Here is a 14,684-nt window from a genome sequence, read left to right as displayed (position 1 = left end):
GAGCCGTCGGCCTGCGTGCGACACTTCTCTGCGTCCAGGCCTCGTGCAATTCCGGTCGCCGAGCTAACTGACGAGCGCAGGGGCGGGGCTCGGTCTGGCGGCGCGGTAGGCGGGATCTAGCCTGCCTAGAAGACCACCCGTGTGTGCTCTCGCAGGCTGGAGGCCTGGTCCTTACAGATCATTTCCGCCAATTAACTTTATGAACTTAATGGCGGTCTCCTGTTGGGCTGAAAATTTGGGGGATGGGAAAAAGACAAATGCCTCCGGAAGCCACTTTTTGTGTGGTCTATATTTTAGGGGATCACTACTCAAACCACTTTTGTTTGAGGAGATGTTGCCGAGCAGTGGGCCTGGTAAGGTGGAGAGGGGAATACTGACAAGCAGTTAGACAAATCGGGATGAAGGAGAGACGGAGCCGAGGCTGTCGGCGGTGGAACTCGCGGCCCCCAGCTGGAAGGCTGGTGTTTGTGACCCACAGGGACGGAGGAGCGCTCGAGTAGTTGTAGGGTCTCTCATGATAATCTCCTCATGGCACTTTCCTCACCCCTTCAGTGGAAAGTAAGGATTCACACATTTTTGAGGTATGAATGTACCTTTCAAGAATAAGTGCGCCGAGGTTAAATAAGGAACTGTGCATCCTTACAACTCGATTATCTGGTGGGAGGAATAGGCCAAGGGTCTTCCTACTCATAACTACGCTACGTGCATTAGAGCGCTGATGTTCGGGGAGGTTCCATTTTAAGGGACACTGCTCAGTGGGAGCCACTTGGAGGAACATAGAACAGGCTCAAGGAAATCCTCAGTTCTCAGCTAGTCTTCTCAACAGATCACTTGATTAGCAGCAGTTCTAAGCTACTAGGTGAGTGTTAGGACATCACTACAACTTTCATCTACTATTCACTTTTGCTCATTTCCTGTTTTCCCCTAATTAAAAAAAAATGAGTGGGTGAAACCTTTCATTATCCTTGGGATGATTTTACACTTTAAGAGTATTCTAAACCTGGTTACCTTCAGTAAGTGCTTATCAAGTGCCTCTTTTAGAGCAAAGTGTATAAGTGCATAGAGTCCTGAATGTCAAGACCAGCGACTTGGACTCGAATCCTATTTTGAGCCTCTACTGTGATAAATGAAATACTAAAAGTACCTTACATTCAGCAAATGAGACAGATATGTCCCTGCCATCAAGGAGCTCTCAGTCTACAGTGGTTGGTATGACTGATATTCTGGGTGATAGAGCTGGGGAAAAGTGAGGCTCAAAGAAACTAAGTCATTTCTTTGCAGGATCATACAAATTTGAGCAAAAAACAGCTCAAAATAGGTATTGAATGGTAAATTGTATACCTGTGAGGATTTTGTGGGATAATTTCTGTTACATGCTGTCCTAGTTTGCTAGCTGCTGAAATGCAATATACCAGAAACGGAATGGCTTTTAAAAGGGGGAATTTAATGACTTGCTAGTTTGTAGTTCTAAAGCCAAGAAAATGTCCCAATTAAAACAAGTCTATAGAAATATCCAATTTAAGGCATCTGAGGAAAGATACCTTGGTTCAAGAAGGCCGACAATGTTCAACATTTCTCTCTCAGCTGGAAGGACACGTGGCAAACATGGCAGCATCTGCTGGGTTTCTCATGGCTCTACCAAAAAGGGGACTGTCTCCAAAATGTTTCCTCTTTTAAAGGATTCCAGAAGCAACTCCACCTTCAGTGGGTGGAGACACACCTCCATGGAAATCATCTAATCAAAAGTTACCACCCACAATTGGGTGGGTCACATCTTCATGGAAACAGTCAAAATGCTCCCACCTAGCAATATTGAATGAGGATCAAAGGTCATGGCTTTTCTGGGGTCCACCACAGATTCAGACCAGCACACATGCTTAGCATAGTACCTTGCAGAGAACAATTGCTCTATAACCTGTGTATGGTTAGTTTAGGGAATTGGGGTCAGAAAGCCGAGATCTAGCCCAGGGATCAAAGATTTAAAAAAAGAAATGCTTTATAAATTATGTACCAGGCACTGTCCTTAATAGGAGTTGTGGAGAATAGAAAGTGGATCAGACTAAAGGAGAACAAAAAAAAAAAAAAAAAAAGAGAAGCAGCAAATAAAATCTATAATGTCAGGAACAAAATATTATGACATCTGTAAGATTGATACAGATAAACTGCTATGAGGTTCAGATGAGAAAGATGTAATTTTTACTGGGAGGATCAAGAAAGGCTTTGCAGAGAAGGTAGCATTTGAGCAAGGCCTTGAAGAATGATGGAGGAATTGAGAGAAGGGATAATTAAGAGACCTCTTAACTGCCCTTATAATGAATATCAAGAGAAGTGAGAAAGATTTTGGTCTTCCTTTATTAATTAAAGATTTGAAGGTCCTGGCTCTAAAACTTTTAGCTGTCTGTGTAGCTATGACTTGGTTACTTAACCTTTCCATACCCCAGTTTTGTCTTTTATAAAGTATGAATAACAATAATACATTCCTTTTAGGGTTGTTGTGAAGAATAAGTTAATACAAGTAAAGAGTTTTTATTAGAACCTGGCACATAATAAGTGCTCAAGAAATGTTAGCTAGTGTTATTATGATACTAGTTGGTTTCCAAATATATCCTCACTCATCAGATGCTATAGACACACATCACTCTACTTTCTTCCCCATGGTCTTACCCTTTTCACCAATCTTTTCCCCCAATTGAAGCATTACATTCTTATTGCATGTCAACTCTTTGAAACCTTCCCCAGCTATTCCCAGTTACCATCTCTCTTTCTACAATATTTTAAAATAGTGTGACACTTATTCCAGTTGACTTACATTATGTTTAGTAATTTGACATAACAGCTTATGAACTCTTTGAAGGCAGGAATTGTTCCTTATTTGAATATATATACATGTATATGGCCTGTTGAGTAGTGGCTGCTCAATAAGTATTTATAGAATTGACTCTGGCTATATTTTCAATTTAAATAGAAAGTAATTTAAATTTAAAAATAAAAAAAGCCAGATAATTAAGACCTGGCTTTTTTTTTTTTTAACCTAACTACATGTGCTTTGAGTGTACTGAATATTCAATTGTTTCATTTTTCCAGAATTTTAATATTTTGAAGTGTATGGGAAAGGAAATACTTGTAATGAAACTAAAACCTAAATACTGGTATGGAATTAAATCTTTGCACATCTTTATAATTTTAAGGTTCCTTTTGCAAACCACAGACTGAGAGAATCTTTTTGGTCTTTTTTAAGGACTGATTGAGAATAATGAAGGACCACAACCTGCCATCAAGGCTATTGTGGATCAAATACAGCCCAAGTCAGGTACTTCTGAAAACCACCGGTGAGACTCAGCAAAGGAATAGCAAATGAAGGAAGGACATCTGATCAGGAATGTACCTGGTCATCTACAGAGAAATAAAAGGTCAGTATGTGCCATTCATGATCTCTCTCTTCACAGAGTTGTTTGTATAGATTATATTTTGGAGGAATAGATCAGTCGAAGAAAGTCTTTATTCCCAAGATCTGAGGAAGGACATTTGTGCTGTATTTGTTTGACACTTTTTATAAATTATTTTTCTCTACATGAAAGGAAAAAAAAAAGGTTTAAAAATCTAGGATACAAAAGTGGGTATCAAGCCAAAGCTAGACAATGATTTATACTATACATACCAGAGAATGTATAAATTGTTTTATTTGACGGGTGGTATTTTTTATTTCCTCAGCAAACTTACAAGCTTTAGAATCATTACACCTTTGTAAAGTAATATTACAGTTAGAGTCATTAGATCATTCATTTTGCCTGATTACGTCAACCCATTGGGTTATTAGGGAATGAAAAAACTCATAAAATTCACCTAATTAAAATCTAAAATGTCATCTTTTTTTTTATTATTAATTAACGGAAAAAAAGAAATTAACCCAACATTTAGAAATCACACCACTCTACACATGCAATCAGCAATTCTCAACATCATCACATAGATGCATGATCATCATTTCTTAGTACATTTGCATCGGTTTAGAAGAACTAGCAATACAACAGAAAAAGATATAGAATGTTAATATAGAGAAAAGAAATAAAAGTAATAATAATAGTACAAAAAAAAAAACCTATAGCTCAGATGCAGCTTCATTCAGTGTTTTAACGTGATTACTTTACAATTAGGTATTATTGTGCTGTCCATTTTTGAGTTTTTGTATCTAGTCCTGTTGCACAGTCTGTATCCCTTCAGCTCCAATTACCCATTATCTTACCCTATTTCTAACTCCTGCTGGACTCTGTTACCAATGACATATTCCAAGTTTATTCTCGAATGTCCGTTCACATCAGTGGGACCATACAGTATTTGTCCTTTAGTTTTTGGCTGGACTCACTCAGCATAATGTTCTCTAGGTTCATCCATGTTATTACATGCTTCATAAGTTTATCCTGTCTTAAAGCTGCATAATATTCCATCGTATGTATATACCACAGTTTGTTTAGCCACTCGTCTGTTGATGGACATTTTGGCTGTTTCCATCTCTTTGGAATTGTAAATAACGCTGCTATAAACATTGGTGTGCAAATGTCCGTTTGTGTCTTTGCCCTTAAGTCCTTTGAGTAGATACCTAGCAATGGTATTGCTGGGCCGTATGGCAATTCTATATTCAGCTTTTTGAGGAACCGCCAAACTGCCTTCCACAGTGGTTGCACCATTTGACATTCCCACCAACAGTGGATAAGTGTGCCTCTTTCTCCGCATCCTCTCCAGCACTTGTCATTTTCTGTTTTGTTGATAATGGCCATTCTGGTGGGTGTGAGATGATATCTCATTGTGGTTTTGATTTGCATTTCTCTAATGGCCAGGGACATTGAGCATCTCTTCATGTGCCTTTTGGCCATTTGTATTTCCTCTTCTGGTAGGTGTCTATTCAAGTCTTTTTCCCATTTTGTAATTGGGTTGGCTGTCTTTTTGTTGTTGAGTTGCACAATCTCTTTATAAATTCTGGATACTAAACCTTTATCTGATATGTCATTTCCAAATATTATCTCCCATTGTGTAGGCTGTCTTTCTACTTTCTTGATGAAGTTCTTTGATGCACAAAATTGTTTAATTTTGAGGAGCTCCCATTTATTTATTTCCTTCTTCAGTGCTCTTGCTTTAGGTTTAAGGTCCATAAAACCGCCTCCAATTGTAAGATTCATAAGATATCTTCCTACATTTTCCTCTAACTGTTTTATGGTCTTAGACCTAATGTTTAGATCTTTGATCCATTTTTTTTTTTGGCTTTTATTTATTTATTTATTTATTTTATTAATTAAAAAAAGAATTAACAAAACAATTAGAAATCATTCCAATCTACATGTACAATCAATAATTCTTAATAACATCACATAGTTACATATTCATCATTTCTTAGTACATTTGCATCGATTTAGAAAAAGAAATAAACAGACAACAGAATAAGAATTAAAACAATAATAGAAAGAAAACAAAAACAAAAACAAAAACAAAAACAAAAAACCTATACCTCACATGCAGCTTCATTCAGTGTTTTAACATAATTGCATTACAATTGGGTAGTATTGTGCTGTCGATTTCTGAGTTTTTATATCCAGTCCCGTTGTACAGTCTGTATCCCTTCAGCTCCAATTATCCCTTCTCTCTTTTTTTTTTTAATTAACGGAAAAAAAAGAAATTAACCCAACATTTAGAGATCATACCATTCTACATATGCAATCATTAATTCTTAACATCATCACATAGATGCATGATCATCATTTCTTAGTACATTTGCATTGGTTTAGAAGAACTAGCAACATAACCGAAAAAGATACAGAATGTTAATATAGAGAAAAAAATAAAAGTAATAATAGTAAAATCAAAACAAAACAAAACAAAACAAAACAAAAACCTATAGCTCAGATGCAGCTTCATTCAGTGTTTTAACATGATTACTTTACAATTAGGTATTATTGTGCTGTCCATTTTTGAGTTTTTGTATCTAGTTCTGTTACACCGTCTGTATCCCTTCAACTCTAATTGGCCATTATCTTACCCTGTTTCTACCTCCTGCTGGACTCTGTTATCAAGGACATATTCCAAATTTATTCTCGAATGTCTGTTCACATCAGTGGGACCATACAGTATTTGTCCTTTAGTTTTTGGCTAGACTCACTCAGCATAATGTTCTCTAGGTCCATCCATGTTATTACATGCTTCATAAGTTTATCCTGTCTTAAAGCTGCATAGTATTCCATCGTATGTATATACCACAGTTTGTTTAGCCACTCTTCTGTTGATGGATATTTCGGCTGTTTCCATCTCTTTGGAATTGTAAATAACGCTGCTATAAACATTGGTGTGCAAATGTCCGTTTGTGTCTTTGCCCTTAAGTCCTTTGAGTAGATACCTAGCAATGGTATTGCTGGGCCGTATGGCAATTCTATATTCAGCTTTTTGAGGAAACGCCAAACTGCCTTCCACAGTGGTTGCACCATTTGACATTCCCACCAACAGTGGATAAGTGTGCCTCTTTCTCCGCATCCTCTCCAGCACTTGTCATTTTCTGTTTTGTTGATAATGGCCATTCTGGTGGGTGTGAGATGATATCTCATTGTGGTTTTGATTTGCATTTCTCTAATGGCCAGGGACATTGAGCATCTCTTCATGTGCCTTTTGGCCATTTGTATTTCCTCTTCTGATAGGTGTCTGTTCAAGTCTTTTTCCCATTTTGTAATTGGGTTGGCTGTCTTTTTGTTGTTGAGATGAACAATCTCTTTATAAATTCTGGATACTAGACCTTTATCTGATATATCATTTCCAAATATTGTCTCCCATTGTGTAGGCTGTCTTTCTACTTTCTTGATGAAGTTCTTTGATGCACAAAATTGTTTAATTTTGAGGAGCTCCCATTTATTTATTTCCTTCTTCAGTGCTCTTGCTTTAGGTTTAAGGTCCATAAAACCATCTTCAATTGTAAGATTCATAAGATATCTCCCTACATTTTCCTCTAACTGTTTTTTGGTCTTAGACCTAATGTTTAGATCTTTGATCCATTTTGAGTTAACTTTTGTATAGGGTGTGAGATATGGGTCCTCTTTCATTCTTTTGCATATGGATATCCAGTTCTCTAGGCACCATTTATTGAAGAGACTGTTCTGTCCAAAATGAGTTGGCTTGACTGCCTTCTCAAAGATCAAATGTCCATAGATGATAGGGTCTATATCTGAGCACTCTATTCGATTCCATCAGTCAATATATCTATCTTTATGCCAATACCATGCTGTTTTGACCACTGTGGCTTCATAATATACCTTAAAGTCAGGCAGCGTGAGACCTCCAGCTTCGTTTTTTTTCCTCAAGATGTTTTTAGCAATTCGGGGCACCCTGCCCTTCCAGATAAATTTGCTTATTGTTTTTTCTATTTCTGAAAAATAAGTTGTTGGGATTTTGATTGGTATTGCCTTGAATCTGTAGATCAATTTAGGTAGGATTGACATCTTAACTATATTTAGTCTTCCAATCCATGAACACGGTATGCCCTTCCATCTATTTAGGTCTTCTGTGATTTCTTTTAGCAGTTTTTTGTAGTTTTCTTTATATAGGTTTTTTGTCTCTTTAGTTAAATTTATTCCTAGGTATTTTATTCTTTTAGTTGCAATTGTAAATGGGATTCGTTCCTTGATTTCCCCCTCAGCTTGTTCATTACTAGTGTGTAGAAATGCTACAGATTTTTGAATGTTGATCTTGTAACCTGCTACTTTGCTGTACTCATTTATTAGCTCTAGTAGTTTTGTTGTGGATTTTTCCGGGTTTTCGACGTATAGTATCATATCGTCTGCAAACAGTGATAGTTTTACTTCTTCCTTTCCAATTTTGATGCCTTGTGTTTCTTTTTCTTGTCTAATTGCTCTGGCTAGAACCTCCAACACAATGTTGAATAATAGTGGTGATAGTGGACATCCTTGTCTTGTTCCTGATCTTAGGGGGAAAGTTTTCAATTTTTCCCCATTGAGGATGATATTAGCTGTGGGTTTTTCATATATTCCCTCTATCATTTTAAGGAAGTTCCCTTGTATTCCTATCTTTTGAAGTGTTTTCAGCAGGAAAGGATGTTGAATCTTGTCAAATGCCTTCTCTGCATCAATTGAGATGATCATGTGATTTTTCTGCTTTGATTTGTTGATATGGTGTATTACATTAATTGATTTTCTTATGTTGAACCATCCTTGCATACCTGGGATGAATCCTACTTGGTCATGATGTATAATTCTTTTAATGTGTTGTTGGATACGATTTGCTAGAATTTTATTGAGGATTTTTGCATCTATATTCATTAGAGAGATTGGTCTGTAGTTTTCTTTTTTTGTAATATCTTTGCCTGGTTTTGTTATGAGGGTGATGTTGGCTTCATAGAATGAATTAGGTAGTTTTCCCTCCACTTCGATTTTTTTGAAGAGTTTGAGGAGAGTTGGTACTAATTCTTTCTGGAATGTTTGATAGAATTCACATGTGAAGCCGTCTGGTCCTGGACTTTTCTTTTTAGGAAGCTTTTGAATGACTAATTCAATTTCTTTACTTGTGATTGGTTTGTTGAGGTCATCTATTTCTTCTTGAGTCAAAGTTGGTTGTTCACGTCTTTCTAGGAACCCGTCCATTTCATCTAAATTCTTGTATTTATTAGCATAAAGTTGTTCATAGTATCCTGTTATTACCTCCTTTATTTCTTTGAGGTCAGTAGTTATGTCTCCTCTTCCATTTCTGATCTTATTTATTTGCATCCTCTCTCTTCTTCTTTTTGTCAATCTTGCTAAGGGCCCATCAATCTTATTGATTTTCTCATAGAACCAACTTCTGGTCTTATTGATTTTCTCTATTGTTTTCATGTTTTCAATTTCATTTATTTCTGCTCTAATCTTTGTTATTTCTTTCCTTTTGCTTGCTTTGGGATTAGTTTGCTGTTCTTTCTCCAGTTCTTCCAAGTGGACAGTTAATTCCTGCATTTTTGCCTTTTCTTCTTTTCTGATATAGGCATTTAGGGCAATAAATTTCCCTTTTAGCACTGCCTTTGCTGCGTCCCATAAGTTTTGATATGTTGTGTTTTCGTTTTCATTCGCCTCGAGGTATTTACTAATTTCTCTTGCAATTTCTTCTTTGACCCACTTGTTGTTTAAGAGTGTGTTGTTGAGCCTCCATGTATTTGTGAATTTTCTGTCACTCCGCCTATTATTGATTTCCAACTTCATTCCTTTATGATCCGAGAAAGTGTTGTGTATGATTTCAATCTTTTTAAATTTGTTAAGACTTGTTTTGTGACCGAGCATATGGTCTATCTTTGAGAATGATCCATGAGCACTTGAGAAAAAAGTGTATCCTGCTGTTGTGGGATGTAATGTCCTATAAATGTCTGTTAAGTCTAGCTCATTTATAGTAATATTCAGATTCTCTATTTCTTTATTGATCCTCTGTCTAGATGTTCTGTCCATTGATGAGAGTGGTGAATTGAAGTCTCCAACTATTATGGTATATGTGTCTATTTCCCTTTTCAGTGTTTGCAGTGTATTCCTCATGTATTTTGGGGCATTCTGTTTCAGTGAGTAAATATTTATCATTGTTATGTCTTCTTGTTTAATTGTTCCTTTTATTAGTATATAGTGTCCTTAACTGTTTTGCATTTGAAGTCTAATTTGTTGGATATTAGTATAGCCACTCCTGCTCTTTTCTGGTTGTTATTTGCATGAAATATCTTTTCCCAACCTTTCACTTTCAACCTATGTTTATCTTTGGGTCTAAGATGTATTTCCTGTAGATAGCATATAGAACGATCCTGTTTTTTAATCCATTCTGCCAGTCTATGTCTTTTGATTGGGGAATTCAGTGCATTAACATTTAGTGTTATTACTGTTTGGATAATATTTTCCTCTACCATTTTTCCTTTTGTGTTATATATATCATATCTGGCTTTCCTTCTTTCTACGCTCTTCTCCATACCTCTCTCTTCTGTCTTTTCATATCTGACTCTAGTGCTCCCTTTAGTATTTCTTGCAGAGCTGGTCTCTTGGTCACAAATTCTCTCAGTGACTTTTTGTCTGAGAGTGTTTTAATTTTTCCCTCATTTTTGAAGGACAGTTTTGCTGGATATAGGAGTCTTGGTTGGCAGTTTTTCTCTTTTAGTAATTTAAATATATCATCCCACTGTCTTCTAGCTTCCATGGTTTCTGCTGAGAAATCTACACATAGTCTTATTGGGTTTCCCTTGTATGTGATGGATTGTTTTTCTCTTGCTGCTTTCAAGATCCTCTCTTTCTCTTTAACCTCAGACATTCTCACTAGTAAGTGTCTTATAGAATGTCTATTTGGATCTATTCTCTTTGGGGTGCGCTGCACTTCTTGGATCTGTAATTTTAGGTCTTTCATAAGAGTTGGGAAATTTTCAGTGATAATTTCTTCCATTAGTTTTTCTCCTCCTTTTCCCTTCTCTTCTCCTTCTGGGACACCCACAACACGTATATTTGTGCGCTTCACATTGTCCTTGCGTTCCCTGATACCCTGTTCAAATTTTTCCATTCTTTTCCCTATAGTTTCTGTTTCTTTTTGGAATTCAGATGTTCCATCCTCCAAATCACTAATTCTATCTTCTGTCTCTTTAAATCTATCATTGTAGGTATCCATTGTTTTTTCCATCTTTTCTACTTTATCCTTCACTTCCATAAGCTCTGTGATTTGTTTTTTCAGTTTTCCTATTTCTTCTTTTTGTCCAGTCCATGTGTTCTTCATGTCCTCCCTAAATTTATCGATTTCATTTTTGAAGAGTTTTTCCATTTCTGTTCGTATATTCAGCGTTAGTTGTTTCAGCTCCTGTATCTCATTTGAACTATTGGTTTCTTCCTTTGACTGGGCCATATTTTCAATTTTCTGAGCGTGATCCGTTATCTTCTGCTGGCATCTGGGCATTTAGTCAGATTTCCCTGGGTGTTGGACCCAACAGGTTGAAAGATTTTTCTGTGAAATCTCTGGGTTCTGTTTTTCTTATCCTGCCCAGTAGGTGGCGCTCGTGGCACACATTTGTCTGCGGGTTCCACCAGTGAAAGGTGGTGTGGGTCCTTTAACTTTGGAAAACTCTCGCCGTGGGAGAGGTTCGCCAGCCGAAGCGGCTTGGAAGAGTGCCAGCCGTCCCGGGGGTCCGAACGCGGGGAGGGTCGCCGGCCGCCGCAGCTCGGGAGAGCGCCCGACCGAATTTCCTAGTCGGCCCGGGGCGCCAATCGTGGCGGGAGGGCACCAGCCGCTGCGGCCCGGGAGAGTCCACCGTTCCCAGCCGGACCGGGGAGTCACGTTTTTGGAAGGGACACCCCCGGTCACCGTTCTCCGCGGTCTGGGGATTTCCGACCCAACTCTCTCAGTTGGTCCAGGGGCCTTGTGTAGTGGGGGCGCCAGCCGCCGCAGCCCAAGGGGACCGCCTGCCCAATTCTGCCAGCTGGCCTCGGAAGGAGGAAGGGAGGGACTCCAGCCGCTTGCCGCCCCGCCCGGGAAAGCCCGCGCCCCTCTGCGATCTCACTGGAGCTGGTTCTCCCAGACAGTCAGCCATTCCAGGATGGGGTACTCCGTGCCTTTGATCTCCGTCGTGGCTCCGGCAGCTGCTCTGTATCGTCTCCACTCCCCCAGTAGCTGTTCTGGAGGAGGAAAGGTGAGGGTGGCAAGGCTATCGAGGCCGGTGGCGGAGGAGCCGGTGAAGGCGGAACAGGGCACGGTGGTGGTTGGAGAGCCGCCGGAGCAGGAGGAGAAAAGGAAGGATAAGATGGCGTATGGAGCGCCGCCGGAGCAGAAGGGAAAAGAGGAAGGCAAGATGGCGGCGGGAGCGCCGCTGGCGGAGAAGGGGGAAGAGAAGGACTGGCTGGCGGCCGGAACGCCACGGGCGGAGAAAGAGGAAGAGGAGGGCTGGCTGGCGGTGGGAGCACCGCGGGCGGAGAAAGGTAAATTGTCATCTTGATTATATATGTTAGAGAAAATGAACCAAACCTCTGAGAATTAAGCTTTCACAACCTATTAAAATTGACTATAAGTTTAAAAATTGGTGGCAGAGCAGGAATGATTTCAGAAAAGTTTTGAATATTTTTAGTAAAACCACCAGAAGTTTAAAGAATAGTAATTTTGGAAAATATAAACAACTAAAATTCATTTAGAATTTTTAAGAAAAGCTTTATTGAGGTATAAATTAAATATCATAAAATTCACCTGATTAAAATGTAGAATTCTGGTTTTGGTGAATTTACAGGGTTGTGCAGACATCATCACAGTCCAGCTTTAGAACATTTTCATCAACTGAAAAAGATCCTGAGTTGCCTACTCTTTGTGGTCAATCTTAGTTCCTACCCCTAGATCTAGGCAACTATTATTCTGCTTTTTGTCTCTATAAATTTACCTTTTCTGGATACTTCATATAAATGGTATTATACAATATGTGCCTTTTGTATCTTGTTTCTCTCATTTAGCATAATGTTTTTATGGTTCATTTATGTTCTGGTGTGTACTTCATTCCTTTTTATGGCTAAATAATATTCTTTTGTATGGATGGACTACATTTTCTGTATCCATTCATCGATTAATGGACATTTGAGTAATTTCCTTTTTTGGGCTATTAATAATTCTGCTTTGGATATGTTTTCATTTCTCTTGGGTGTATATCTTAAAGTGGAATTGCTGGGTCATATGGTAAACTTAATGTTTAGCATTTTAAGGAACTGCCAAGCAGTTTTCCAAAATGGTTGTACTATTTTACATTCCTACAAGCAATGTATTCCTTATGGTTTTTCTGCATCTTTCCCAATACTTGTTATTGTCTGACTTTTTAAGTGCAGTCATCCTAGTGGATGTCAAATTGTATCTCATTGTGTTTTTTTTCCAAATGTAATTTTATACACCATGCAATCAATCTTATTGTGGTTTTGATTTGCACGTCCCTAATGACTAATGATGAGTACCTTTTCATATAGTTATTAACAGTTCCTATTTCTTCTCTGGTGAAATGACTACTCAAAACTGTGGCTAATTATAAAATTGGTTTGTTAGTTTTCTTGTTAATGAGTTACAAGATTGCTGTGTTAGACAGAGTTCTCTAGAGAAACAGAAGCAACAGGAGAGATCTTGTAAATATGAGATTAATAAAGGTGTCTCACGTAACTGTGGGAATAGAAGAGTCCAAAATCTGTAGGGCAGACTGTGAAGCTGGTGACTCTGAGGAAGGGTCTGGATGAACTCCACAGAAGAGTTCAATGAGAGTCTCTCTTCTTCCTTAAAGGCCTTCAACTGATTGGTTTATCTCATTGTGCTAGATACCCTTAGTTGATCACAGATGTAATCAACCACAGATGCAGTCAACTGACTAATGATTTAATACACCAGCCTTCCATTTTATCTACCAGCCACAAAGTATCTTTGCAGCAACAGTCAGGCCAGTGCTTTCCTGACCAGACATTTGGCATAATCACTTGGCCAAGTTGATACCAGAAGCTAACCATCACAGGTTCTTATTCTGGATAAGAGTCCTTTATCAGATGTATGATTTACAATGATTTTTCCCAGTCTTTGGCATGTCTTTCCTTTTCTTAATGATGTCTTTTGATGGGCAAAATTTATAGTTTTATGAAGTCTGATCTATTTTTTCTTTTATGGATCTTGCTTTTGTTTCATATTTTAAAAATCTTTGCCTAATCCAAGGTCATGAGGATTTTCTATGTTTTCTTTTAAAAGTTTTATATTTTGGTTTTTACATTTAGATCTATGCCATTTTGCATTAAATATTGTGTATGGTATGAATGAGGGTCTAAATTCATTTCTTTGTGTATAGATATCCAGCATCATTTGTTGAAAAGACTAGCGTTTTCTCATTTAATTGCCATATCAACTTTATTGAAATCAACCGACCATAAGGGTTTGTTTCTGGATGTTCTGTTCCTTTCATTGATCTTTCAAGGTACTGGTCTATCCTGATGCTAGTAACACACTTTCTTGATTATTATAGCTTAATAGTAAGTTTTGAAATTTGGAGATATAAATCTACTGTGCTGGTTTGAAATCATTATGTACCCCAGAAAAGCCATGTTTTAACCCTGATCCAGTCTTATGGGGCCAGACCTTTTGTTTAGGGTGGGAAACTTTTTTTTTTTTTTTTGAGATAACTACACACATACATTCCACCCATGGTGTACAATCAGTGGCTCACGATATCATCACATAGTTGTGTATTCATCACCATGATAATTTTTGAAACATTTGCATCACTCCAGAAAAAGAAATAAAAAGATAAAAGAAAAAACTCATACATATTTATATGCCTTACCCCACCCTTTCATTGTCCATTAGTGTTTCCATCTACCCAATTTATTTAAATCTTTGTTCCCCCATTATTTATTTATTTTTTTAACCACATTTTTTTACTCATCTGCCCATACCCTAGATAAAAGGAGCACCAAACACAAGGTTTTCACAGTTACACAGTCACATTGTAAACATTTCATCTTTATATAATCATCTTCAGGAATCAAGGCTACTGGAATACAGCTCAATAATTTGAGGTTCTTCCCTCCAGCCAGTCCAATACACAATAAACTAAAAAGAGATACCTATATAATGCTTAAGTATAACCTCCAGGACAACCTCTTGACTTTGTTTGAAATCTCTCAGGCACTTAAACTTTATTTTGTCTTATTTTCTCT

At 37.8% G+C, this 14,684-nt stretch overlaps 1 protein-coding gene across 5 annotated transcripts in view; it reads left to right on the top strand.

Moving 5' to 3' along the window:
- Nucleotides 1-46: 46 nt before the first annotated feature.
- Nucleotides 47-14,684, top strand: part of DENND2B (DENN domain containing 2B) — a 278,920-nt gene continuing 264,282 nt past the window's right edge. For 2 of the 5 annotated variants that reach the window (XM_077113928.1, XM_077113931.1), the window contains exons 1-2: nucleotides 53-581; nucleotides 3,239-3,410. In XM_077113928.1, coding sequence (XP_076970043.1) covers nucleotides 3,355-3,410 — 56 coding nt within the window. In that variant the 5' untranslated portion in view covers nucleotides 53-581; nucleotides 3,239-3,354. Of the gene's footprint in view, nucleotides 860-3,238; nucleotides 3,411-14,684 lie in introns of all 5 variants that reach the window. The other 3 variants (XM_077113937.1, XM_077113929.1, XM_077113938.1) reach the window with 3 other exon arrangements.

This window comes from Tamandua tetradactyla, chromosome 8, assembly GCF_023851605.1.
Source record: "Tamandua tetradactyla isolate mTamTet1 chromosome 8, mTamTet1.pri, whole genome shotgun sequence".
In the NCBI taxonomy this organism is placed as follows: Eukaryota; Metazoa; Chordata; class Mammalia; order Pilosa; family Myrmecophagidae; genus Tamandua; species Tamandua tetradactyla.
The sequence above is the reverse complement of the archived record's forward strand: the minus strand, read 5'-3'. Positions and strand labels throughout refer to the sequence as shown.